The sequence below is a fragment of the Mastigoproctus giganteus genome, chromosome 3 (assembly GCF_048544385.1).
Source record: "Mastigoproctus giganteus isolate SK-2022 chromosome 3, ASM4854438v1, whole genome shotgun sequence".
NCBI classification, from domain to species: Eukaryota; Metazoa; Arthropoda; class Arachnida; order Uropygi; family Thelyphonidae; genus Mastigoproctus; species Mastigoproctus giganteus.
The window spans coordinates 117437139-117464880 of record NC_143577.1 but is presented as its reverse complement, the minus strand read 5'-3'; the positions used below and the strand labels follow the sequence as shown (position 1 = coordinate 117464880).

The following is a 27742-nucleotide window of genomic DNA, read 5'->3' as shown; positions in this document are numbered from 1 at the left end:
GGCTGTCACGACATGAAAATGTAGTAATCCTGTTAAATGCGTTTCTCTAGCTCAACGTTTTATTTGACATAAATGAGATTTTCGCTTCCTAATAATAACAACGCGGAATACTCATTACCGCGGTACATCTGTGGGTTTCACTTATATAAAATTATGATTTACTGTGAGATGAGGCTGACAGGTAACAAATGGCCTCGGCATTAAACTAATGACGTAGGTGGTTCGCTTGTTAGTTCCTAAGCTGGCAGAAAACTGGTGAACATATTCCAGCTGGCCAGTCGTCATTAAGAAATCTTCAGAAAATCTTTAATGCTATTTTTGGAGCTCGTGATCCCTTGTTACGTGCAGAGAAAGAGAATTTCTGAAACAACTTTCCAGCGAAATCGGTTTTAATTGTTAGAAAAGAGAACTCGTCCGTGAGGTAGAACATCCTTCAGTACACAAATATGAAAAGATTAAGAATTCATATGTAAGGATTTTAGTCAAGAAGATTAAAGAATGGAGGGTGCCAGAAATAGTACATTTCTACACGCTGTTTTCACAAAATGTTTAATTTAAATTTAAGAAACTGTGCATTGTCCCCTTTACAAGAATATTTTTTTACTTGTGCAATTAATGAATTTAATATTTAAGAGGACACGCCATTTGTGACTCGAATTGTAGCTTGCTGCTATGGACCTAGTTATATCATTTACCTTGCGAAACCCTAGGCTGCGTATGTATATTTTCTCTTGGCAAATAGATTGATTGAAACGAATAATCAAAAATTTAAACAATTCTGCCATGTCTATTATATCAAAACCAGAAAATCAGAGAAATAAATTTTTGCATACGTCGCCTGTTTTCTAATGGTGAATATTGTCGCGTTTGTACTCTTACTCTTTGTGAATCAATCAAGTAACTGATTCCAAATATGAGTTGTTTAAGTTAGAGCGATCATATCGCATGCCAATCACTTCTGGGTAATGTTTTGTGCTCCACTTTACAGGGTGTATAATCAATAGAATGGAAGCGGACTGATTAGCAAGGGTCATGAATGTTTACATAAATGTAACAACAGTTTTTCAGGAGAAGTCAGCTTATTTTTGCTGTGCCATATTTCAGATAGTACACTCGTCAGTATTGTAATGGCTAAATGATGCAGCGACGCGGGCTTTTTCTGCACCTGCCAAAAAATGCCTATCCAAATCCGCTTTGAACTTTGACCACTGTGACAGGCAATTCATTCCAGTGATCTACAACACGCTGCCCGAAAGTAAACCTCATGATATTCAGCTCTCTATTGCTCTCAAAATTTTGTGTTTGTGCCCCCAAGTTGTTCTCTCTTTTGCCAGTGAAAATATACTTCCTTCCTTCAGAGTCTCAGTCAAGTTCTCCTCCCCCTAAGATGTTTAGTTGCCAAGCTTTGGCAGTCCACACTTTCAAAACTTCTCTTCATATGTACATCGATTAGCACCCCTCACCAATCTGGTTGCCCTTTGATGAGAAGTTTTCTGCTTTCTTCGCAATTGGACAACCCACAAACATCACCTTCCTCCCCAAGGGAAGACCACCAGCACGGCCATTAAATTTCAGATATCATGGCTGCCTCAAGTTATTTGCATGAGGTTGACTTCTGGAACACATGACAATTGCACGTGCTACACTTATTCTTCAGCTAAAGATCTGCGACGGGTATACACCATAATAAAATCCGCACAACTGATCGGATCGCAATTACAGGATATTCGCTGGCCAAACGCGTTCCGCTGTTGTCTTATCCCTCATACATGATGTTCCACCTGCTATCTAAGGATGAGAACGGGACCTCTTCTGTGTACTGATGTGGAACTGCGTGTACGGCATGCTGACCGACGAGCCTAATGTGTTTGTTTGTTTCTATATGCCTTGTTCATCTCCGAACTATATTTATTTCACGTATTATTCTTATTGTGTTATACACGTTTATACTTAACTTTTGTGAAGCGCCTGTCCGTGGTCGGTACCTGTTTTATCGTCCCTTATACACAATGATTTTCGTCTAACGTGTGCAACCTTTTGAGGTGCTTCTTAATCTGGTGTACAGACAGTAGGGCGCTCTTAATTTGTTACAGCTTGTCAATGAAAATTCCCTATTGCGAATAACGAATTTATAATGTGGAAAAGTGATGCCAGATGCAATAAGAACGATAATGTTAGTAGTTTAATATACGTATACTTAAAATTATTTAGAAAAACAATAGTAGAATGTACAATTTGCATTTCGTGATGGCGCGGCTGTTCCCTCTTAGTATCAAAGTTCTTTACAGTAATGTATGAACTACTCATTGATTATTCTCCTTCTACAGGCTTTGTCAGCAATGATTTTTCGGTAATCTTCTTCTTGGTGCTAAACATTGTATAGTATTTCCATTGGCAGGAGCGTCTTAATTTATGTAGGGTGATTCTCTTCAGGGACATTAGATGTCGCCCGTTACCATTTTTATTGTTAGCACCAAGTGGAGAGCAGAGGTCCTTTTGAATACTTGTGAACTGAGGAAAATTATCATCTTTATATTCTGCTAAGAGACACCCGATTACAGTCACTGACGTTGGGGGGGAACTACTGTAAGAAATTCTTATGTCATATTCAATGAAACGTTATATTTTCGCTAGGTTTTTAGTTCCAGTCTCATCTTTATTATTTTTATTCTCTTTCCAGTCACCTCCTGTGAATTACGAGTGAGTAGCGACCAATTGAAGAATGGAACCTTTACTAGCCCCAGTTACCCTGACCCTTATCCTGCCAACGTCCATTGTTCTTATCATTTCACAGGGAGGGGAAAAGAGAGGGTGCAAGTGCTCTTCACCGATTTCGACCTCTTCAAACCAGAAGATACAGGAAAAGAGTAAGAACACTTGTTTTATTGTTTTGGACATCTTGTTCATCTGCATTTATGTATAATTTAATTGCTTTGTTAAATGAGATATAATTGTATCTTTTCTTTTATCTTAACGCCGTTACATCCTTTGATTAGGTGGTCAGGCGCGCTGGTGCATAAGTACACGTGCCTTGAGTGACCAGGATTCAAGCCCGTGACTACTGAATACTAATACTTCGGTTTACACCACTCTTTTCAGGATGATTATAACTTACAAAATATATTACTCAATAATTTGTTCCCTTAAATTCTGTGTGATTAGGGGGCGATGGAGGTGTTTAATTTCTTTCGTAGTGCAGAGTTTGTTAAGGTTATTAAACAGTTACTCAGTGGGATATAGGCTATTGCACTTTTCTGTTGAGGTGCCACCTGCCAGAGTAACTTAAGTCTACTGGGTTCCTGGTCTGCCTCAGCAGCGGTCCAGCGGCTACACGGAGATGGGGGACACCTTACTGTTGAGGTTCTTCTATAATGTTATCTATTTTATCAGTTAATAGCTGGACAACTGTTAAGATGTTTTTCATTATTGGTGGGGCCTCCAGACTGCTGTAAAGAATAGCCCTTGAAATGGTTGAAAGCTTAGATGTGATGCTGTTTAGTCAGAAAAGCCTAATTCTATTTTTACCATCAGAGCCGATTATCAAATTTGTGATGTGTATAACGAATTTTTTTTTAAAGGCATAATATGGCGGTGCTAACTGAGAATAAATAACAGTAGTCTTCTCTACTAGAGAAGCGTTATTTATTTGAAGTAGTGCAATTACCAGTTAAAATTTGTAAAATAATCCCGTTTGCTTTAAGAAATAAAAGAACTCAGCTAGATTTGCATTGACTCCAATCAGTCAAAGCGATTTGAAAATTTTGCTTCAATAATTATTAGAATATGCCTCACCGTAAGCGTAGTCTGACAAAATGTACAAATAGGCGGATCTTCCCCCTCGAGTAGATAAATATGGGTTAGATGCGTTCTAGCCAGGATCACCTCCTCTTAGGTTCCTGTTTAAATTGAAGCAGTTTATTGCCGCACTGAGCCTGCCAGATTTGCAATCATTGCTCTTCACACACGTTTTTTTATGACTGATTTGTAGTTAGAGCTTGCAGTGATTGGATGTTTAGTGGCTTGATCTGCATATTCATTTCTTTTGATGCCTACATGACCTGGTGTCCAACAGAAAGTGACTGATTGGTTTACAGCTTGTGATCTAATTTGCTTCCTGGACAGATTAATCACGTGATCCAGAGCTATTTTAATCGCCCACAGTTCAGCAGAATGGACGTTGCTTTCCTTTGGAAGGGACACAGAAGTAGAAAAGATAGAAGAAACTGCCGCACTTGTGACTGAGAATTTTCTGCTACATGTGCAGCATGGAGTTTCCTGCTGGTAAGGTCTGCTGCTTGCTTTTTCCCCCATTGTTGGAATGAGAAATCACAGACCGGTGTATAATCAGACCAAGGAGGGTCGTGAGTGCTCATTACCCATGTCTAGATTCCAACATTGTGTTAACTATAGCAACCTTATCCCAATAGGCTTGTTTTGATAAATTGGGGGTGAGACAGGATGAAAGGGAAGACTCCGTATTTTTGCTGCATAGTTGAGGATCAACATTTTCCTCCGAAGATGGAGTGGAGGTTCGTGTGCATCTCTGTACAGAGGCAGTTCTTAGGGTACTGTGATGGATAATGTCTAGTCGAGTTAGTTCACTTTTCCTGGCAGAGTCATAGATTGGAGCTCCATAATCCAAGCGAGATCGGATAAATAGCCGGAGCAAAGGGGATCGGTCAGTACCCCACAACTTATGGTGTATTTTCACCGTTAATATATATACTACTTTATTAGACTGGGTTTCTAATGCCAGTGACTTCCTGTCCTGTGGTCAAGAGCGCTTTATGGAAGAAAAGTTAGTTCCATTTGTGGGCGATAGAGATGAATCAACTCCTCCGGTACTCTTTGGGCTTGAAAATTGGCAGATTAGGTGGCTAAATAGGAATCTCACCATTTCTATAAATTCAAGAAATATTTTTCATCTCAGCCGTGTTACTTCAAAAGGGCTAATTTTAAGTAAAAGCTTCAACACGTCTTTGAACTTTGCGTGGAAACTGAAGGGATCGGTTTACGTTTTGTTTATTTTAAGTTTCTTTAGTTAATCTACAGAGGGTGGTGACTAGGGCAAACTTCATGATTTGAGTTCCTTGTCACGCATACTTTAGGGGATGCGTTTTGTCTTTATTTTAATATTGTAATGTATCCAGGTAACAATATAGCACTAGCTTGTTTTGTGGTAATTAGTGTTAGTTTGAGATTCCAGTGGCTATCCTACCAACTCAGAATTTTTTTTTTTTTAAATTCCGCGTCAGGTTAAAAATGATGTGTGCCTGGTTTGCATGTTCCTAAAAATCGTAATTGGTGTCATTGAATATAATCTTCAAAACTATTAGCTTAATAATTTATGTGAAAAATAAGTAACACAATTCAACTTCTATTCGAAATATGATAATATAGTTAATACCGCTGCGGATAAATCATAAAGAATTATTATTTTGGAACTGCTTCTATTCTAAATAAAAATCTTGTCTTGACAACTTATATGTTATTAAATTAATACAAAGGCTTCTTAAAAGTTGTGCAAATATGAAACGTACTACTTTATTACTTCCGCTGTTTTGAACTCGACTTAAAGTTGTTTCATTTTGAAACAGTCCCGGAGTGAATTCTAATCTGGTGAGGCCGTCAGTTACTTCCTTCGAGTTGATTTATCAAGCGAACCAACCCTTGCATCAGCTCCACTGCTTCAAAAGTCACGTGTAAAACATCTTTAAATTGGAGGAACGCTAAAAATATGCAGCGGATCGGCTCGTGGTTTTACTGAAGCAGGTTTCTCTTCTAACCGCGGAGTGCAACTTACTTCCACAAATAATTAAAACTCTGTTGAGTTTTCCCCTCTTCTACTCAAACTTTTGGATCCACAACCACTCTGCAGAAGTTAATTCAAGAGCATAGCAAGTTTGCTAGCAACTGGCTTTTGTGTGCCGGAATCTGTTAGCCATTCTAACTGGTTATGTGCAAAACATTAATACGTTTGCATGGATAGTAGTGAAAAAAACCTAGGTTCGAATTCCTCAATGACGCGAGCAACTTTTATTACGCAGCTGAGTTAGCCGGTCTCAGGCAGATCGACCAGAGAACACACTTGAATTAATATGCAATAAATTTGAAATTATTTCACGATTTTCCTAAATTAAAAGTGTCTAACTTAGTGTAGCAATCAGCACTTTTTAGGCGCGTTAGCGCGCTCACATCATTCCTATAGCATACCAAATTCCGCACTCCCTCCAACATCTATAACACACCCCTCTTTGCGCCCGAAAACCCTTTCATTTGCAGACCTAATTACTACGCGGTTTCTAAACTTTAACGGAATCGTTTTATCTAATCCCATTGGACTTCTTACTTACAGAACAAGACTCGGCGGTATGATTGAGGGATTAAATGGACATTGTCTATCTCCCTTTGAATCTTAGCGTTGTTATTCTTTCCTCCCTTTATTCTTATTCAGAGATATTTGTGTCTTACAGGTCCTTTAAATATATTTTTTCCTGTCAGCACTCCATTGCACCAAGCTGTACTCTACATTTTGCAAGTAGTGACTGTTTTATAGAGTTTTCTCCATTCTGCCTTAACTGTTGTAGATAAGAAGCTTTCGATTCTGCAGCATATATAAAGTCAATTTACAGTGCAGTATCAATAATACATGAAATTACTTTTAGAAACAGTCTTCGAACGCTTCCAATATTTATATTCCCTTAAGCGCTTGTTTCATTTCTGTCTTCGCAAGCATATCTTCAAATGCTCACAGCCATTACTGCAATGGCCCCCAGAGTTTATAGCAACCATCGTGAATCGTGCGTGGTTATTACAGCGATGCCGTAATAGAAGAACAAACCGGCTGATAAATGCTGTCTAACAGTGGCATAACCGTTATCTCTTGACGGAAATGGCAAGATAAAAAATCTCTGAAACATTTACCATAAGCAGATCTCAGCTGGAAAGAACAGTTCATGTCGTTATGGTAACACATCCTCCTCTGTTTCTAAATGATTGAGAGTAGCAATGTTGTTATAAACAGAACAAACTTCCGTTGCAGTTACCACTGCTATTTTCCAAGGTGGAAATGTACAGAATCCAACGTTCTCATGATGGACAAAAAAAATATAGGCTTTTATCTCCTACTCTTATTTTTTGTAGCGAGCTTAAAAAACTAACTATTTTCGTATTCCAAGAACGTCGCACATTTCTAGGGTGTTTCAGTCACTTAACATTACTTCTTCGAAGTTGAAAGCATTTTCTACCTTTCTCTCGATATCGAACCTGTACTGTTCCTAATTACCACTTCACAAGCTCAGTGTGATGCTATAAGTTTTTATTCGAAGTTGTCTTTAATACTGTTTAAAAGCATGTGGAAGTTTTTTACTTGTCACGAACGACTGCTATAGCCTTGGGTGCGAGAATCGCCGAATGTCAGTCAAACGCTGGTGCCTATGAGAATTGGATAACCTCCAGCAAACACCTGCGCTTTGGCAAGAGTTGAAAGACAACTTGGAGCATTCTTTCGAGGCACAATAACTGAATGGCAACTTTACTGCGTGTTTTTGAAGCTCTCGCATTGCCATTAAAGGAAAGAAGAAAACGTCAAGGGCTTTGTGACAAGATCTCTGGCTATGACTGTGACGAATGTGCTCGCTGTTCTGCTTTTAGAGGGCAGGGTGATGGAGTGCACACGCAGGATCAGACAGATTCTGACATCTTCGCTGAAATGAACCACCATTTACGGATTGCGTCTCTTTCATCTATGTGGGCTGGTTTTGTTTCCCTAATCCGAGCGGCGTCGCCAGTAATGCATCCTTCCATTATAAAATTCGCAACCCATCATTGAATTAGAAAAAAAAAAGCATGCAAGATATTTAGAGCTCATCACATTATACAGCGGTTATGCCTGTAAGTCTTTTTCTCAAGGAAATTTGCATTTCCTTAATGCCGAAGAAAATCAGTGACCCATACTTAAAGAATGTTGAAACAATGCAGCCATCTGTAACCTTAAGCACTCATTGATTTGTTTTTTTATTCAGAGACTGTATTGCTGTTCATTAAGAAATGAAACTTGTCCTACAGGATTAAAGCTTTCTTTTAACTGATTAATTTACATTGCTATATTATTACTGAGGTGAGCACAGATTTTGTATCACGTAGTTCTACCCAAAAAATTACAACTAATGCAGCCACTGAAAGGTTTAAAAAAGTCATAACTTTTTAATCTTTTTTTACAGGTTATAGAGCATCCCTTGGAGATTGAAAGACTGACCACCCTTTCTGAAGCGATGCCTAGTCCTTAAAGACACATCTGCCGTGCTGCGTCAGTGTGCGCTTAGGTTCCGAATCATGTTATCGCCAAGAGGACTTTAAAATGTTGCCGGTATTTTCTCTGAGTTTCAATAATTGATCTTTCACTGGAATAGAAAAACCCAACGAGTAAAACTCGTTGCTGGACATCATACGTAGCCATTTTAATCTCCAAGGGATGCTCTATAACCTGTAAAAAAAAAAAAAAAAATGAACAAGTTATGACTTTTTCAAACCTTTGAGTGGCCACCCCTGTTTGCAGGAGGCACAAAGCACTGCAGGGTCCGAAATGCGGGAGGTCGCGTGAACAGCGATCCCGCTGGAAGTCAGCATTTGCGACTGCAACGGGCGCGGGGAAGGTTACATGAGGTACCATGAAGCGAGAGCGAACGACGAGGACAATGTCCTACGCCTTGCAGAAAGCAGTACGAGTACTCGAGCGATTGGGTATTTCCCAATCCACTGTATGGAGGATACTGTCAACATACCATCTGCATTGGAGCCTGCGGATTATCCACTTCGAAGGACTTTGCTACTTGGTTTCTTCAACAGAAACTGTTCGCATGACGAAGGTATTCACTCCTTCGTAACAAAAAAAAAAAAAAAAAAAAAAACTTTCAGTAGTGATGGACGTAATCGAAGATTGGTTGCGTGGAATAATACAATGTTAATTTTTTTTTTTTTATTTATCAACTCATTTCTCTGGGTCGTAAAAATATTCTGCAACCTTTTAGTAGGACTACAGTTAAAAAAAAACACACACGATAGGGAAGGATTCGAACTGATAGTGGTAGCACTAACACGTCCACTGCATTATGCCACTCGGCCAATAAATCTCTCTGTTCATCACTAGCTAGAAAATACTTTTGTTTTTATTATGATGGCCTGATCACTTTAAAACAAAAGTATCTTCTAGCTAGTGATGAACAGAGAGATTTATTGGCCGAGTGGCATAATGCAGTGGAAGTGTTAGTGCTACCACTATCAGTTCGAATCCTTCCCTATTGTGTTGTTTTTTTTTTTTTTAACTGATTAGTTTACATTTCAAGACTGCGTGATACACAGTTTCAGTAGTCCTATTTTTCTTTAACAATACTGGAGCCTTTCAGCGCTTTTGTAGTGCGACTCTGAAGACGAACATCATGAGGAAGCCCTGAGCAGCTCACGCCGCACATGTTTGTTGCCAATACGCGGAGCGTTTACCACGCTATCATGTGGAAAAAAAAAAAATTCGAACTGATGTCATGAATTTTACAGTGTATTATGTCCATCACTACTTTAAATGATAGCCTGATTATTTTACATCAAAACTGAGCTCGAGCCGGTAAAAGACATTCAGTAACAATACTCGGCGCTGTCACTCTCATCTTTTAGGTAGGACTACAGTTCAAACTCAGTGATCCATTTTGTCAGCGCCTGGACATATTAACTACAAGTTTGATTCTTTCAGTACGCATGCATAAACAAGGGCAGAATCCTTTTATCCACTTTGTTTATCAATAATGATAGCAAATTTTAACGAAGGAAAGAAGCTTATGTGCATAGTCATTAGTGTGGAGCAATGAGAAGCTAATTAGTATACAGTCTGCCAGTATCTCATTAAACTACTACTTTGCAACCCGTACCAAAAAAAAAAAATGGTAAAGAGAGACAAAGCAGGCTAACGATATGGAGTTCTTTCTTATTAAACCTCGACTACGCAATCCAGATTAGGAAGAGTACGAAGCTGTATTTGGAATAAATTCAAATCATAGCGGCACCGAAGAAGGAAGGGGAGGAAAAAAAAAATACATGCTTTAAAGCCTCTTGAACTGTTGGTTACAACAGAAAGTCAGGTGAGAGTTATTTCTATTATTATTCAGAAGTTACCTGTAATTTTCATTATAGCGCGTTGATAAGAACAGAAACATAACATTCATCCACGTGTAGAGAGCTGTCCAGGCTCGTCATTTTTGGAGGAACTTTGAAGTAAAGTCATCCAAGTTCTTTTGTTCCTGAAATGGGATAATGTATACAACATAAGACTTTTAATTGTAACAGTGCCAGATATATAATAATTAGTCAGAAAAAAAACTATAATTTTATCAATATTTTGCGGTGAATCTATTGACGAACTTTTCCTCAACTGCGCAATAGATTACCTTTTGAAAGCAGTGGAATTTGTTCATCCACCAAAGATTAATTAAATATTTATCTTATATTAACCCCTGGCATTGCTGCTGTGAAGGGTCTATTGTATATAATAAAGATTAACTCTTACATTTAATAAAAGCAAAGGAATGGAACAGATTGAGTTACATTTGCTATGACTATTTGCCAATTTTTTATCTTAAAGAAATTCTTCAAAGGTACTTATTGTAATGTTTGCGTCAGCAATATACAGGGTGATTCAGAAGTCTGCTTACATAGGGAATAATGTTGTTTTTAAGGTACCCTTTTAAAATGCATTTGTCTAACGAAGCGCGTATAAAAAAATCATTCTAATGGCTGGATCAGGAGACAAGGTAAACACAACATGGTGCTGGCAGAGTCCCACAAAATTGTTGGACCTGTTTTCTTTGACGAAGATGGGCTACGTAATAGTGTTCTGACTGAAAGATAATTGCTCGGAATTCGCATGTTTTTTAACTGCCTTCCTGGATGGAGGCAACACACGAGTCTAAATAATGGAATGAACAGTTCAGCTGAAATATCTCTTTATTAACAACCATGCCCTTTTCAGAGAAGCCGACAACATTATTTTGATAGCATATTAAAAATGGGATCAGATTAGAAGCTCAACTTTCCCCATACTCGCAAATGATTTAGACCTTGTAATTGTAAAAATGACTGGAAGACGACATACCCTAAAAGGCCTGAAGATGTTAGCACATGTAAATAAATGTTTAAGGAATTAATGATGTGAGAATGAGCTTCATCTTTGATTAAGAGAAAATGTTTTAAAGAACTCCTGAACATTAAGAAACTCCAACACTCCAGAGAGATATGACTCTTAAAAACCCGAATTAGGTATTTTATAGACTATCGGTGAATACAGAAGAAATTAGTAAATGGCTGACCAATCCACAGTAGTAGTGATGTAGTGTATGAATTTTTTACTCATCAGTAAATTCATACCTTTACACTACATCACTACTACTGTGGATTGGTCAACCGTTTAGTAATTTGAATCAAAACAGGAAGATGCACTTTCACCATTGCCCTAGACGTAGCGAGACAACGTCTTCTTAGTAAATGAAAGCCAGGATGCCTTAGATAAGAGGGAAAAAAAAAACTGGTCGTAAAATATGACCATACGAAGAAGTGTGCTGCTGGGTTTAACGACACAAGGGCTATTGAAGCCAATTATTTCAAAGAGAATAAAAGTTCTTTTATATTTGCATAATTTCCTAGGAAACGAGATAAATCTGTGACTAGTTGTAGTCAGTGTAAGGAACCTGAGGATGTTTAACAGCACTTTCGTTTCCCGGGATTCAGCAAAATGTTATTGACTGATTGGACTCCTGCAGGAGACTAACTGGTAGTGAATGCGAAATCCTTCCTTATAGCTGATCTGGACTGGGACAGTCGGTGTAAATTATGGCAGGCGAGATGACCTTACTAAGTGCTAACTTGATGGCATATAATTCAGCAGTGAAGACACTGAATGTAAATGTCTGTTATTGCAAGGGGGGGGGGGTATAACATTCTCCACTCACCGGTAAAAGTGGGTATCATAATAGGCAGAAATGTACGTTAAAGGTATTTATAAGAAAAATATTCCAACTCTGAACAGGGTCGATTTTCAAATGGTTTACTATTATAGAAGGAACCTCCCCCCCCCCCCCCGAGGATTATAAAAATATTCTCAAATGGAAAACTGGATTGGAGAGTCATATACTACGCATGATAGGATTAATGGTTTATAAAGACGTAATAAGATATATTGGATGACTGATCGAAATATATTCTAATGCTTTAGCCAGGAAGTTCGTAAATGAGCTTACGGTATTAACCAATGGGATTGGAGTATTGTTTATTTGTAGTTCAGAATTAGGGTGAAGCTTGTAAACATGAATGGCGGTGGATTTCTTTTTTGACAGTCGATACCCATTGCGTGAGATCTAAGGTTCTATTTTGGTTATGGCGAGTTGAGACTGACAGGAATTGGTAGGGTCGCCCGCATCCATGTAAGCTTCGACAGTTTTTGTGGATATCTCATGTTATGTTGCATGATTTCTGTGAAGATCCACAGGCTAATCAAGTCCTCTTCGAATTAATGTTTCAACATAACATAATGGACACCATCTGAAGTTCTATTAATGTAAATGGTTGATGGTATGGGGTGGCCTCTATACCTTCTGCACCTGCTTTGATGTACTGAAAGGAGGCAAAAGCAGAGAACGATTCTGCTAGTGCAGACACATCTTTCCCTTCCCAGTCAAATAGAGGAGAGGGTGATCAAAGGAATTTGCCATTTAGCGCCAATATGCTTTTCCAGATGGGTTTATGGTGACAGTTGAAACAAAGGCAATCACGGTTTTCTTCCTGCCTAATTTTCCTTGCTTTAAGTATTTTATAAGAAATTAGATTGCTAGTAGTAGGACACCGGCAAAAAATTATTCAAAGCACGGTTTTTTCTCCTGTTTTGCATTAGATTCAGCCAGAATCTGATTAATTATGTAAGTAGTTTACATCATTAATAGGATGTTGCTGAACAATAGCTGTCTAAAAGGATTTTGACAGAATAGCCATCCCACTTCGCCTTATTAAACTGCCAGGTGGATCAGGATATGTAGTTACCCCTGTTTGTAATGAACAAATAATTGGAAAGTGAATGCTGTTAAGGAGGTCGTTCAATGCTGACCATGTCTCATAATTTGAAAGTCGAACGCATGGACAAGTCAATTGCAGATAGGCGGTAGATCCAGAGTTTAGTAAATTAAGATCATTGTTATTCAATCAAATTGGAGCTGGGATGGCTATTCTGTCACAGTACAATAAATAATGTAACAACATTATTTATTGTACTATGCAGTTCCTGGCAATCCGACAGCATATTTGAACAATGTTGATGTACAATTATCTTGACCCGCTGCGAGGGAATGTAATGTCCACATCACTATACAGTCTCTGGAACCACAATAACACCACAGGTCATCCATTGAGGAAGCAACCGAATCCAGCAGACTCGTGGTGTAACCATCTACTGGAACCCTAATTCCTCCATAAAAAAAAAACCGCCTGAAAAGCATCGGTATCTTGAGGTTCTTTAGAAGGTACAGTGTTCTCGTGGTAGACTCACACCTATAATCAGAACTGTAGCACTCACCTTGTGTACAGTATTATGGTAGAAAGGGTAAGCCTTTTCTACCATAATACTATTCCGTTATAATGTAACACGTCATTCGGTATCTGGCTCATGTTTCTCCTTCTTCTGAATAGTTGGACTGCAAAATTTTGAAGAGTGTAAATATCTTCTTTTATACTCATTAACTGTCCCATCAAGACGTTCATAGAAAAGATGGTTCCAATCTTCCGGAGTCTACAAGTACACTCCGGTTAAATTCCTTTAACTTTGCCAAAAAACGAACCATTCCCAGTCAAAAGAAAAGTTGTATGGCTACTGGGATTCAACCAAGTTTACCATTAATTAAACTCCTAGACAGCAGTAGTGAAGGTTTCTACTTCACAAATTGTTTTGTGAAGTAGAAACTTACTGGTTTATAACAGCGAAATAAATCACTTCTCTAAAGTGATCATGAGCAAACGCTTTAACAAATATTAAATGAGCGCCAAAACAGCCTTCAGAGTTATTTTATTGCTACAATCGACCTCTTTCCTTTGACATCGCTATCAGCCGAAATCATCTGGTTTTCCTTCCCCCTTTTCTGTGTACTTTCGCATTACACATCACAAAGTAATGAATTGTACTAACATTGCGAGAACTAAATAATTAATGTAACTTCGTTTACACACAGTTATTGCTAATCTATTTAAACTATATCTCGAATAGTAATTAACACAGCGTGTGGAGCTGCCAACAAACCACTAACGTTTCTATAGATACACTAAACAGTGTTGCACGATCATAACACCACAATATAAGCATTATTTATGTAATACTTTACTCTTCCCATTTCTGAAACCTGTAACAACGTGAAAGAAACTTCATAACAATCAACAAAAAGGTATTTATGGAGGAGTCTGAAAATATTTTCGCATTATTAGGCAAATGATGCAAGAAAGTAAGCTTATACATCAGCCAAAAAAGACCTCCCACATCACCTATCCCGCCCCTCTACTAATTTTTTCCAACTTCCGCCCCCCTCGTGAGTGCAGTCCTAGCAAGAGGAAGGAAGTCATCAGCACTGAGCTTACTCAATCCAGTCAAAGCCTTAAACACTTCAATCAGATCTCTTCGCAGGTGCCTAGTTTGCAGAACTGAAGCCTTTCTGGCAAAGGTATCCTTCTAGACTTAGCCTTACACAACAGAAAAACAATCACCTCCTAATTCCTGTATATCATTGGCAAAGCCCCCCCCACCTTCCCCATGAGCTCTCCTAGCAGCCTGTCGGCACAATAAACCCCAACCACGTCTTTTTTGTTCTTGACTACGCTGTTACGTCAAGCCCGTTGGCTTCTAAATACGGTGCTGTTTGTTATATTCTCTCTCTCTCTCTCTCTCTGTCTTGTGAGCTCTTCTGCCCGTGTGTTCATCCCGGAGTATAAACAGAAAAACGTCGTGTCTTATATCTACGCAACTAATGATTTGACAATGCTCGTGAGCAGATGTGTTTCATTCGCAATAATTATTCTGTCGTGCACATTGCGCCCACTAGATGGCAGTAGTGAGAAAGATAAAATGAGCAACGTTTAGATGTTGCGCGTAGCTTTGCCATTGCTAGATGAAACAAAACCAACAGCGAAAATGTTTTTCTTTTCTTTCAATCTTATTGATAATTTGAATGTAACTCCTTACGAGAGTATTTTAAAGTTAAAACGATTTCATTTTGTTTCTGGCTTTCCTCTACGATTTGTTTTCGTGTCCTACTCCAGGTGGCAGCAGTATATCCAGCTTATAAATCGGTTCTGGTCAGTGCGAAAACACTGTGACCAGAACTTAGTTTAACGGCACCTAGTTAAAAAGAAAAAAGTTTTCTTGGGCTGGAAGGAACGGTCTTCAAGCTCAATAATTCCCTAAAATCGTTTTTATATTTCGCACCTGCTAACGATGTACATCCCTAATTAAATATATTTCTGTGCTAATACTTGAAAAATCGAATTTTGAGGGAACCACTTGTCTATTACTGAAAGTGAATGTGAGAATTTGTTTAAACCATAAAATGCATTGGATAAATACCTCAGGTTTCACAGGTTTAAATGACCAAGGAGCGCCCATTCCAAATAATTATTTCTGCCCACTAAAAAAATATCAGACTCCTTGTTCCTGCCACGTTTATCTCTTCTCAAAATGAAATTTCGTCGTATGAACTTGAGCTCTTTCGGATAATAGATCGATACTAAGTGTCAGTTCTGAAGAAAGAGAGACGAGGGAAGTATTCTTCTAAAAGTGATGAAAATTCCTTGGGCTCTAATTTCGTTTCTGAATGAATACCAAGAAAGAAAATTAAATTTTTGTGTAATGCATTCACGAACGAATGAACTTAACCTAGGATCACAGAGAAAGCTTTCATTAAAACACGTGTACTCGGGGACTAAGCGTATCAGAAAGAATTTTGAACTTTAAAATAGTCTAGATCAGTGAGAAGAACACATTCTCGATTGTAAATGTCACGCTGCTCTCTTGATAACATTATCACAAAAAGAAAAATCCACAGTTCCGATTTCAACTTATATTCGTGACATAAAATAGGTCCAATGTATTGGCTATCGAAAGACCGTTTCAATAGTTAGCGACAAGTTTCATTAATGGGTATTCCAAAAGAATCGAGATTATTTACAATAGTTCACGTCCCTCTCATAATTCCAGAATCTTGAATAAACTAACTCTACGACAATTCACAAGAATTATGATAAACATATATATCACTTTTTTTTTTTTTTTTTTAAGGCAGGGGAAAAAAACTAGACAACTTTCGTCCGAGAAACTGAGGTCTTAATCAGAAAATTAAAATATGCTTTGGGTCTTGTGGGACGAATTTAACCCGCTTTGCTGGTTGGAATTCCACACTTTGGCAGCCAAAGATGGCTCAGTTAGCGTTTCCAAATAATTTTGGTCACACTGCGAGCATACTGCGCAACAACAAATGTTAATCCAGCAGTGTACATATTTTAAAACAGATATAAAGGAAGCTGACTTACAGATTCTCAACGAAGATGAATTTGACAGGCACGTACAAGTAACAGACAAAACAATGGAAACACAGAGGTTCCGGAATGTGTAAAGTTTATGCTAAATAGCGGCGTCCACATGTCACTGACGAAGATATGAAACACGCAAATGGCATACTTAGCGTCGTGTCTGTAAAGGAAACCTTGGTCTAACTGCATGTAATTATTGGTACTATATCATCAGGAATGGAGCGTATTTGGCAGGAGCTTCGATCACTCAAGACAGCTGAACTCCACAATGTTTTCGAGGTCATGTCTGCATGAAACTGAACTTTTTCACATACTGTGGCCATAGGAACTTCTAGAACGACGTCTCGGGCAGCGTTTTCCAGCTTCATCAAACAAGCAGGAACTAATCATGTTTCTTGTGGATGAATGTCCAACCCAAACCCTGGCTACTAACTCCGTATCAGTGATTTTATGTTACTATTTCTATCTTTTGTCCATTGCTCGTAGCATCTGCATTTAGTGATCACAAAACAGTTTCGAACCAAATTCTTTGGCCTGATGAGGCAGTTTTATCGTCATAATTGTATACTGGACAGCTGAAATCCTCATATTCAAATTAGACTTGTCTGCAGTTATTTAGAGAGGAACATCACCTTCACAGGTGTTTGGATGTTTCTACTATGGTATAGTTATTGGTCTCATATCTAAGTACGTAGAACAAACAAAATGCTCATTGCATAATATAGGATTACCATCTCATTTTAATTCTTACAGTACGATGATATCCGAGGAGGATTCCAACAAGGAGCTATCAAATGGCTGCTAAAATTCAACCCCCCCCTCCCAAAAAAATCCGTGACATTATTTAAAACATTCTTGAGAAGTACTGCAAACGAAAAAAACACATGTGACAGTAAGATGCTATCGCTTGAACTGCTACACACACTTAACTATATATGTAATAAATAAATTCACCAGATAAGACTTGCAAAAGCTGAGTATGAGAAATGATTGGTGAAGTTCTACTCATATATATTGAATGCAAAGAAACAGAAATAGGCCCCTTGAAAGACACATTAGTACAGTGGTGGCTCGCAATTCGACTGTAATCCGTCGCCGAATTACAGTCGAATTGCGGGTCAATATTTTCCATATAAGTTTACGGAAAATTGATTAATTCGTTGTCGGAGAGAAATACACATATTATTGACTTTACTATATTCTACCATATAACAAACGAAATACATTTCATTGAGCCTTAGATGTTGGAAGAATGTTTTATTTATCTTGTTCTACTCCCTTCTCTTCTCGGCTTGAATGGGGATGAGGAATTGATCAAGGGTGGACTGTCTCTCCCTCTTTTTCAAGATAGCCTTGAAGTGATGCATAGTATTGTTGTTAAACAAGCCTGTCATTCTAGTCACAACAGCAATGTTGGGGTGCCATTTTAAACAAGCAGACTGCGCCTTCTCCCAATGGAATAAAATTTCTTTATTGGCAGCTGTTAGCATCGGCCCTTTTTCCCTGTCTTTTGCTTCCTGTTCGCTGAGTGTTTTGAGTTCTTCCATGGTTGGTTCGTCATCGTGATCCTCCACATCAACTTCTCCGCCGTAGAAATGATTTCTCGCATGGCCGCAGCGGCTTGGACTGCACTGTTGTCATCCCAAAAAAAGGAAGGAACGGGTTTCTTCCATGATGCACGAAGGGTCCTCTGTATCACTCCCTCCCAGGCAGTTTTAATAAAGGAAATGTCGTGAAGAATATTGAACTCAGTCTTCCAGAACAATGAGTCACGTCAAAAAACTGTGAAAACAAAGCCTTGGTGTAAAGTTTTTTTTTTTTAAACAGACAATTACTTCTTGATCCATGGGCTGGATCAGTGATGTGGTGTTTGGAGGCAAAACCTGGACTTTGATGAAATCAAAGTCAATTTCAAGAATGTTCGCCAAGTCTTGGGGGTGGGCACTAGCATTGTCAAGAATCAGCAGTGCTTTCAAAGGTAAATTGTTGTCAATGAGGAATTTTTTTACGCTAGGGGCAAACTCCTCAAAAGTCCAATCTTTGAAGACTTTTGCATTCGATCTCCACATCACTGGCAGTTTGGACTTGAGGATTTTTAGAGTGGTAAACGACAAGTGGCTTTACTTTAAAGTCTCTGCTTGCATTTGCTGACAATAACAAGGTAAGCCTATCTTTCATAGGCTTATGTCCTGGGAGCGTCAATTCTTCTTGCGTGATGTATGTTCGATTTGGTAAGCGCTTCCAAAATAACCCAGTTTCATCCCTGTTAAAAACTTGCTGCGGCAAGTAGCCTTACTTCATGATTAAATCTTCAAATTTTTTCACAAACTCTTCTGCAGCCTTTTTATCTGCACTAGCTGCTTCCCCATATCTGAGAACACTATGGATACCTGTTCTACCTTTGAATCTGTGAAACCACCCACGACTTGCCTTGAATTCATCAGTTGGATCTGAGATACGTCCTGGAATTCTTCAAAATTAACCTAGCCTTCTCACAGATCATCGCCTGAGTTACTGGATCTCCTTTCATCTGTCTTTCTCTAATCAAGGTAAGAAGCAGCTTTTACATTTCTTCATTGATTAAAGATCTGTTTCCGTCAGAAATTTTCATTGCTCCAGCGAACACCCTAGCACCTATAATCTTGCCTCTTTATTGCCAAAAAGTTGACCTAGGGACGCCATACTCTTGAGCTACATCTGTAATTGTTCTACCTTTCTGCACTTTATATCTATAATTTCTTTCGTGAATTATTCCGCTGTTCACTTCTCTTTGGACCCATTATCAAATTTCACTCAAAAAATAAATAATTGCCAAAGCACAATTTTTTACCTTTACGAGAAATGCAGAATTATAAATTAGCACAAACAACTCGAGCTTCATGAACTCAGACTACGATTATTAACGAGATAATGTTGTCTCATAACTGAGGAAGAACTGACGGCATACCTGTAGCTAATGACTGTAGGATCTATCATTGGTTAAAATATATGAAGCAATCGTCACTGTTTAGCGCTGTTTAGTAACGTTAAACGCAGTTACTCTACACGCAGCGCTAGACAGAGAACAATATCAAAACGAAGTCGCAAAACGAAGTTGCATTCGGCAGCATTAAAGAAGAAGAAGAAGAAGAAACGCAGCTACGTAGTCTAGCAAAGAATTCTATGGTGCAATATCATGTAGCGTTTGCGCCGGCCCGCGCAATCCACCTGTATAGTCAGGGGGCCGAGTTAAACCGTTGTAAAATAAGTCACATTATGATATCAGACAAGCAGGATGGCGTACATTCAATTTTACTGAAAAGGCAGCAGGTAAGTGCAATCCAACCATTAGTATTATTAATGAGATCATCATTCGATTCAGAGAATCTAATGATGATCTCATTAATAATAATTCATTAATTCGTTACCACGTCGCCATGGCCATGAATACCCAATTCGTTACGGAGAAACCACAAGGTATGGTGTGTTTGACCTCTATGGTTTAAGTTATTTTCAGTATTCGACTGAGTTGTCGCTTACACTTTAAAAAAAAAAGCGTTTCATAACTTGCAGGCTACTGTGCGTATAATTTTAACGGGCCCACTCCCCGACTGCCATTTCGGTAATTGCAATTCATCTTATTAGTATAAGCATCCATTTAGTCCAGTTTCTGGACTAAATGATAAACGATTAGAAATGCTAAAATTATACTTTTCAACAAGCACTGAAAAAGTTGTGCTCGTCAATAACTGACGAGCACGGTTATTTGCCAATTCTTTTATAACTGTGTTATCAGGGGCTTCACAGAGGCTAATTCCTAGATGACAATCCTCCGAAGACTGTAAATCTCTTTGGAAGTAATACTGGGATTTATAAAAGAATTGTACACAGTTTTTATTGGTAAGGGTACTTTGCAAGGAATTCTTACTTAATAAACAATGAAGTATCTCTGTCGACGATGTGTGTGCAATTGCACTAATACACGATGACTGTCATGTGACAGGTTCCAAATCTGTATTCCTCCAAACAAACCAAAAGTCACTATTTTTGGTTTTGCTTTTTCTCACCCGCTCGCATAAGTGCTTATTTCCTCCGTGTTGTCTTATGATCTACTACTACGAATCCCAGTAATGCATGTCAGTTAGAAGACCTGCATTACTTTAAATTTCTACGACCATGAGGCTTAAGTAAACTGCATGTTTTATGGTTAGTTTCCAAGGTTAAAAAAAACATGCAGCAACATAAATTATATAAAATCAAATAACTTCAGCCGAAGTTCCTTCACGGGATTGCCTGTATCCTCATGAACTGAAAGTTATTTCGTTACAGTTTACGTAATGATCCGATAAAAGAACGTTAAGCTCAACATCCGAATTATCCGCATTAAAAACATCTAAAATAAAGATACCATCCCAATTCTTGTTAATTATTTAAATTAAATGCCACTTTTTTGACATTATAAATTTCTGTATGAGAAGACATTTTTTTAAACCCACAATGTGGGTTTGAAAAAAAGGATACAAGATTCCTTTTTCAACGTCAGTCATGAAACATTGCGTTTTTTCGCTTCTTAGAATGCCAATGTACAAGCTGATATAATTTCTCTTCCTCATAGGTGCGACGGTGTGGATGCCGTGATGGTATTCATCACAATTAACGGACAAAAAGAGAGAGTTGACAACTTTTGCGGAAACAAGTTACCAGCTCAGCTTATGTCCAATGGTCCATCGATGGTAGTAGAGTTCCGTAGCCACACGTCGACACCCAGCGTTAAAGGATTCAGGGCTATCTACCGATTCGTTACAAGTAAGATGCCATTTAGTTTCTTGTTTGAATTTCTTTAAAATAGCAGTATCTCCTAGAGCACTCAAGCATAACATTTTCTTATTATACTTGCAGCTGCATCCTCCGAAAATATTTGACTCTGTTTTGAAATTCCAGATAAAATTATTAAATCGCCATGGCCGTTAAAATATCTTACTATTTATCCTTGAGTTTTTTTTTTTTTTAATTACATTCCACCCACTTAACTGCAGCAGAAATTTCTGTTAAATCGTTTTGCGCATTGAAGAAAACGCTCTGAGCAGCATTATTCATCTTTCTACATATTAAAAAAAAAAAATTCATTTCTAAACGATGCCGAGCCATTTATGTAAAAATAATAAAAAATGCACTATCCTTCAACATGTATTATGATACTGTAAGAAATAAACCGGGGTTCAAGCCCCTGATTGCTAAATACGGTCGATCTACCAACCCGCACTGGACCAGCGTGGCAGATTATGGTTCATAGCCTGTAGAAAAGCGCCATTTTGTATTTAATGTTACCATGAACCTACACAGGATACACACTGTACGATTTCTTGCCATTTATCCTTCCAGCTGATTCACCGAACTTGGTGTGGCTTCAGTTTATTCTCCGAAATATCATAGAGTTGTCCATTTGGATTATGCTTGAAGTACCTGGGCTAGCTAAAGAGTTTTACAAGGTCGTCGGAAAGTATCTCACCGTAATTACTATTCATCCAGGGCAGCACATTACCTCAATCTGCCACTGGGTGCTGTTAATGCTAATAAAGAATTGTCCCGCATAGGCCGAACAGCTTGAAAGACAACCAGCGGGATCTCGGCGATCTTTATGAAACCATTCCCTACTACCTTCTTTTATTCATTATATAAATTTACTAGAAGCATTAAAATTCCGATGTACGTGGATGATATCAGGAGTTGTACCTCCTGTACAACTCGTTTCACGTAAAATTTTGAGATTAATACCATGTACTTTCTTTTAAAGATCCTAGGAAGTTAAATGTTTCCCTTTCTTATATAGCCATTGAAGTAAAAATAATTAATAAGATAATCCACTTAGGAATTATATTTACAAAATTCCAAAATCATATAAAAGCTAGGTAGGATTTATTAAGAGCTTAGCAACTGAATTAAATATTATTCTGTTATCTAGTCGGCCCAGCATGGAACCTGACTTCTATTAATTTGACAAATATTCAACGTCATTCTATTATAACGCCTCTTTGGGAGATCCATTGTTTTTTGAACTTTATATCTGTTATACATGTTGGAGAAAAATTTTCATACAACATCATATGCATTTCACTAATTAATTGAAAGTGTACTTTCTAATTGTATGTTTTTATTTTTAAGATTTTGGTATATCGAGTGGAAAGCAGGATCCTCAGTCCGGTAAGTGATCCTTTTAAATACTGCCACTTTATTTTAATTCACTTTACTACGTATTACATATTAGCAATAACAGCTACCAGTTTCATATTTAAAATTTATTAATAAACTACTCAGACTGTTTTTGGAGCAGTTTCAGAAATGTAGTTAGTTCCCTTTGGGGACGAGTGCCAAAAGTAAGTTAATACAGTATTTAAACGCACCATTGTCTTTGGAAGACTACATCTTCCAGTCTACACCTGATCATCAATAGTAAATAATTAAAAACAGATGCCGAGTTATCTTGATAGAAAACACAGCACAATTTTTTGAAAGAAAAATGTTATTCTTCTAACCTGATAAACTCTTATGACAATGACACTCCCAGTCAGATGCAGGAAATAATTCTGACATTTTTATTTGGAATCTAACAAAGCATTTCACTCAGTCCTACACGAGAAATCATGGGTAAGATTCATAGATGGATTAAGGGATACACGACAGGACGCTGAGGGTTGCAGTTAATGGTTACTTTTCACAGTGGGGGTCTCTCAAATTTCGGTGTTGAGACTTCACCTGAATCCACTGGAGTGTGAATTAAATGTCACTTTTCAAACAGTGAAAGCTGACTCTTATGCACAATTTTTGTAGGGGAAAAAAAAAAATATATATATATATATATGATTTTAGATCCAAGCAGCTGCTTTGGAACATGCAAATATAAAATAAAATTGAGCAGTGAACACTCACTTGTACAGACATAATAATGGCGCTCATGCACCTAAAAACTATTAACTTACGTTGGATAAATATCACCGATAGTCTGAACTCGGTTCTTTTTTAATTTCTTCGGACAGTAATCGTGTGTGCTGCTCCCTCAATAGATTGCAGATGTATTGATCAAAATAGCACTCTGAGTACTGAAAAATTGACTTGAACATACAATGCCTATCAAAATATTCGGAATCTCCCTCCCCTGGTAAATATAGCGAAGGGCACGAATGGTGTGTAATAGGAAAAACGGATTGGTTTTGAAGTTTACAGGCAGTAGAGGAACAAGTAAAAACGAGTATCGATAAGTTGTGAGTTTCAAAGAGGTTTGAACCTCAACAAATGTTAAAAAAATAGACGAATGAGCGCGATGTAGGAGGAACAAAAAAAAAAAAAGTACTGAAAGTGAACCGGACAACAACTTCCTTGAAAAATCGTTATCTTCGAGATCCACATCATGCAAGCAAACACTAGGAGTGGTGCCTGTTCCAAAAACTGATAATTTCCTGGTTCCACATACTGACAGTTCTCATTGAAATTATACTTTCGTGTTCCCTCCCATACAGCGAGCAGTATAAAATTTGACTTGAGGAAAACGAAGTTTGGCAACTCGCCTTAACGCTCCTGATCTGAATCTGATCAGTTCCCCACAGTTTCTACAATTGAACTGGTGACTGTACAGAAGATTGTTGAGTTTTAACTATATTGTCTGTACAATATGATAAAAAATAAAACTTGGCTAACTTGAAACGAGTGACATGGAGGACTGAACTTAAGTGCCACAAGCAGCTAGTCGATGGGACAAAATGAGTCTCAACCTTATAAATTTGTTCGTTAAAACATCGAAATCGTTATGGTGAGGAGGTAGGAGGATTTTTTATTTATTTGTTAATAATGAAGGCGGTCCCAGCCAGCTTTCCTGGAAACCCCAGCATCTATCTAATAACATATACTACCACTATTTGGTTATTATTTCTTGCACATGGAGACGGCCAGCATGCTGATAACATAATTCACATCATCAATATAATATCCCCGATTGGGAGGATACGTCTGTTCATTAGATCTTAAATCAATGAAATAGCTATGTCGCACTAAAGCTGATCATTTCGCAATAAGTCAAGAACTTTGCTATGTCATGTACCCATCACATAGCAATGTGATGGGTACATGACTAGCACTTCTCAGGAAATGGAACGCAATCCATATACAAGTCCATGCAGTAATGGAATGAGCAGGGGATGTAGCATCCTTTCATTAACTACCAAGAAATTCACAACTGAATAGCAGACCAGTCCGAACCAACATCTCCAAGAAGAGAATCAACGATTCACTATACAAGCGGCAGGCTCGCCGTTGTGATCTAATCCACCGCAGGAGCCCCCGGTGTGCACCAAGAGTGATGGATCACAAATTTAAACGAATGTCTGGCCCCTAAATATTACTTCTACCTCAACACAGATCAATTTCATAGTTGGCTCATCAGTTTCTATAGGTCGCGTACCACTGTTCGAGATATTTCCCAGTCGCAGACAACTTCCAACCATTTTTTTTTTAATTTAAAGTGCCGCAAGTGTACACTAACTAAAGCAGGATCACAGCCATTCATTCGTCGTGTAACCAGGAGCCACAACTTTTCACCATCAGATTTACAAAGAGCAATGTCTTTCATCAGGTCAGCCAGCAAACATCCGCACAAAGTTATGTCATTCATTTCACAAAGCACCCACCATTATTCGAAACTGTTACCTCACATCCTGTGCTTACCCTGTCTCAAGTAATTTGCCTTTCTAAGGCCGCTAAGTAGTCAACACAATCGAACCAACATTAGTGGAGCTGTCATGCTTATCATATCTTTCTATGAGCACAAAACGCACCTTAATTACTGCACCCGAGGGACACATGCTAATACATCGAAAGAGGAATGGAACGAAGAGTTCTGTGCCACGCAATGAAAGCCAATAAAGTACAATACAGTAAAAGATCTAATGATCATTGCACCACAGTGAGATGCAACTTAGGTATTAAACTATTATTATATTAGGGTCTCTGGTCGATTTGCCTGCTTTGCTAGACGTAAAAACCCTGCTATCTGCGCCTAAGACCGAAAAAAAAAAAAAAAAAAAAAAAAAAAAGCCCATAAAAGTGTCATTGACGAGATTCAAACTCGAGCCTTTTCCACCCGGTGTGGGAATGACAGTAACGATAGCACTGTGCTACACGCGCAGACGCAAATTAGGTGTAAGCAGAAAACCCACTTCCAGTGCATCACAAATTTCACTGAAAATTGTTTTCTTTTTCTCTCAATTTTAGTGCTAAATAAAACAAGTCAAAAAGGGTGATGCACCAAATGAACATAAGCAAATTATTGTATAGATCGGTTTATTTATGAAGTAGTTTCACCCCTGAACAGGAAGGTGTTCAATCCCTTAAAAAAAGGAATTTGACTTTGATTTTTAACTTTGTCTCAGTATATTTTATGTCCGCAGATTCATTATGTTTGTAAGGATCTGCTGTGACAAGGTGAACAAAAATAAGAATTAAATTTTCGCACACCAATCAAGGTTTTACTACCCCTATACACAAATTATTCTATATTAGTGATGCACCAAATGTAAATATTTCGATATAGTGAAGAAGTCTATAATTCTTGGAAGAATCACATAGCTTCATGTGCAATTTACTTTAGTGCTCTGTCAGAATAACGGGATAAATCTTGTGAGATGAAACTGAGTTTTGTTTGGGCTTTTTAAGGGAGTTTATTGTACCCTAATTTATTTCGATAAATTATATATATATATTTCTTTAAACTGAAGTGAATGGGCAAGCATATTCGATTCCTCACGATGAGGTAACGGTTTTCTTATATAGCTGGCGTTAGATAAACTTTTTGTCAACTTTAAAAAGCCAGCTACACATTTTCGTACGTTCTTGTTCAATTAAAAGAGCAGCAAATGTATTTTTACTTTATGGACGTATTATTTAAAAGCGAAAATTACTTTGAAAATCTCGGTAACGCATGATGTGAGCAATTATTCAAACTTCTCTCAAGATCAGCTGAAGAATTTCGATGAAAAACTTATCAAAGCCTGTCCTTTTTTGTTGTAATCACACTGCAGGCATTAGCGAGACTTCAAAAAGAAATTCTGTTTTTCTTTCACGAGATCTAAAAATGTTTTATAATTTGCGTAGATGATTCTCTCAGAAACCTCGAGTCTTTAAATATGTTTAAATTCCTTGGACGGCGGGGATGATTAATAGAAGTTGCACACTCATGAATAAAAATGAGATTTTTTTTTTTTAAAAATCCCCAGATTCCATTGTTTCGAGAGCAGCGCACGAAGATAATGGGTCCCACTGAGGATTTGTTTGGAAAATTATATTTATAAAATGCAAATAAGACGTCTTGTTTACTGTCCTTCGGTGGCAAAATCGTGTTAGATGTTATTCCGTTTTCTGCAGTAACAAAAAGCGCTGAGGAATATTTAAGAAGTTGTTAGAGAGAAATGAAGACCAACCGTAATTACGCAGTTGTTCACGTTTGCAAATTCGAATCCCCCTTTATTTTTGCATTGTTCTGTTATGAATATAACAAACAGTCTTGCATATTATCATAAAAAAATAGAAATTTCTTTCATTGTTTTCGATACCCACTGGAATGGCTCAAAATTACTGTTTTGATTTTCTTCCTGAATAGCAGTAAATTACAGTGCTTTAATTATCGCGCACGGTGACCTAATTAATATCTGCTGGTTCAGGGAACTGAAATTTCTAAAACAACAGTTATTATTAATGGAACAGGAACGTTTTCGGAACCCCATAGTTCCGCGGAACATGCTTTAAAAACAAATGTTCTCAAGTTCTGTCTTGGATATTTCTTAATTCGCATTTAAAAAAAAAAATGTTTTTGCTTGGCTCTCTACTAATTTAAAATTTCTGTCTTTCAGTGTGTGGCTTCGTGTTTAACAGCACGGAGCGAACCAACGGTACCTTCACTTCCCCAAATTGGCCTGGTTATTATCCGCGTGACACGGAGTGCCACTATTTCTTCAGAGGCCGAAACAGCGAGAGAGTTCACATTACTTTTGCCTACTTCGACGTAGAGGGAGTCACACCGTATGTATACTTTCCTTTTTTTTTCATATTGGTATGAAATAATACGCCGATAAAAGAATTGGACTGTTAAAAGCGGTATACTGATCCTTAATCTCGTTAT

The 27742-nt window shown here is 37.9% G+C and overlaps 1 protein-coding gene across 2 annotated transcripts in view; it reads left to right on the top strand.

Moving 5' to 3' along the window:
* LOC150088245 (suppressor of lurcher protein 1-like) overlaps positions 1–27742 on the top strand; it is a 1375230-nt gene that overhangs the window by 1320373 nt on the left and 27115 nt on the right. For both annotated transcript variants that reach the window (XM_090370656.1, XM_090370655.1), the window contains exons 10-13: positions 2681–2867; positions 21194–21384; positions 22741–22779; positions 27474–27642. In XM_090370656.1, coding sequence (XP_090226782.1) covers positions 2681–2867; positions 21194–21384; positions 22741–22779; positions 27474–27642 — 586 coding nt within the window. The remainder of the gene's footprint in view (positions 1–2680; positions 2868–21193; positions 21385–22740; positions 22780–27473; positions 27643–27742) is intronic.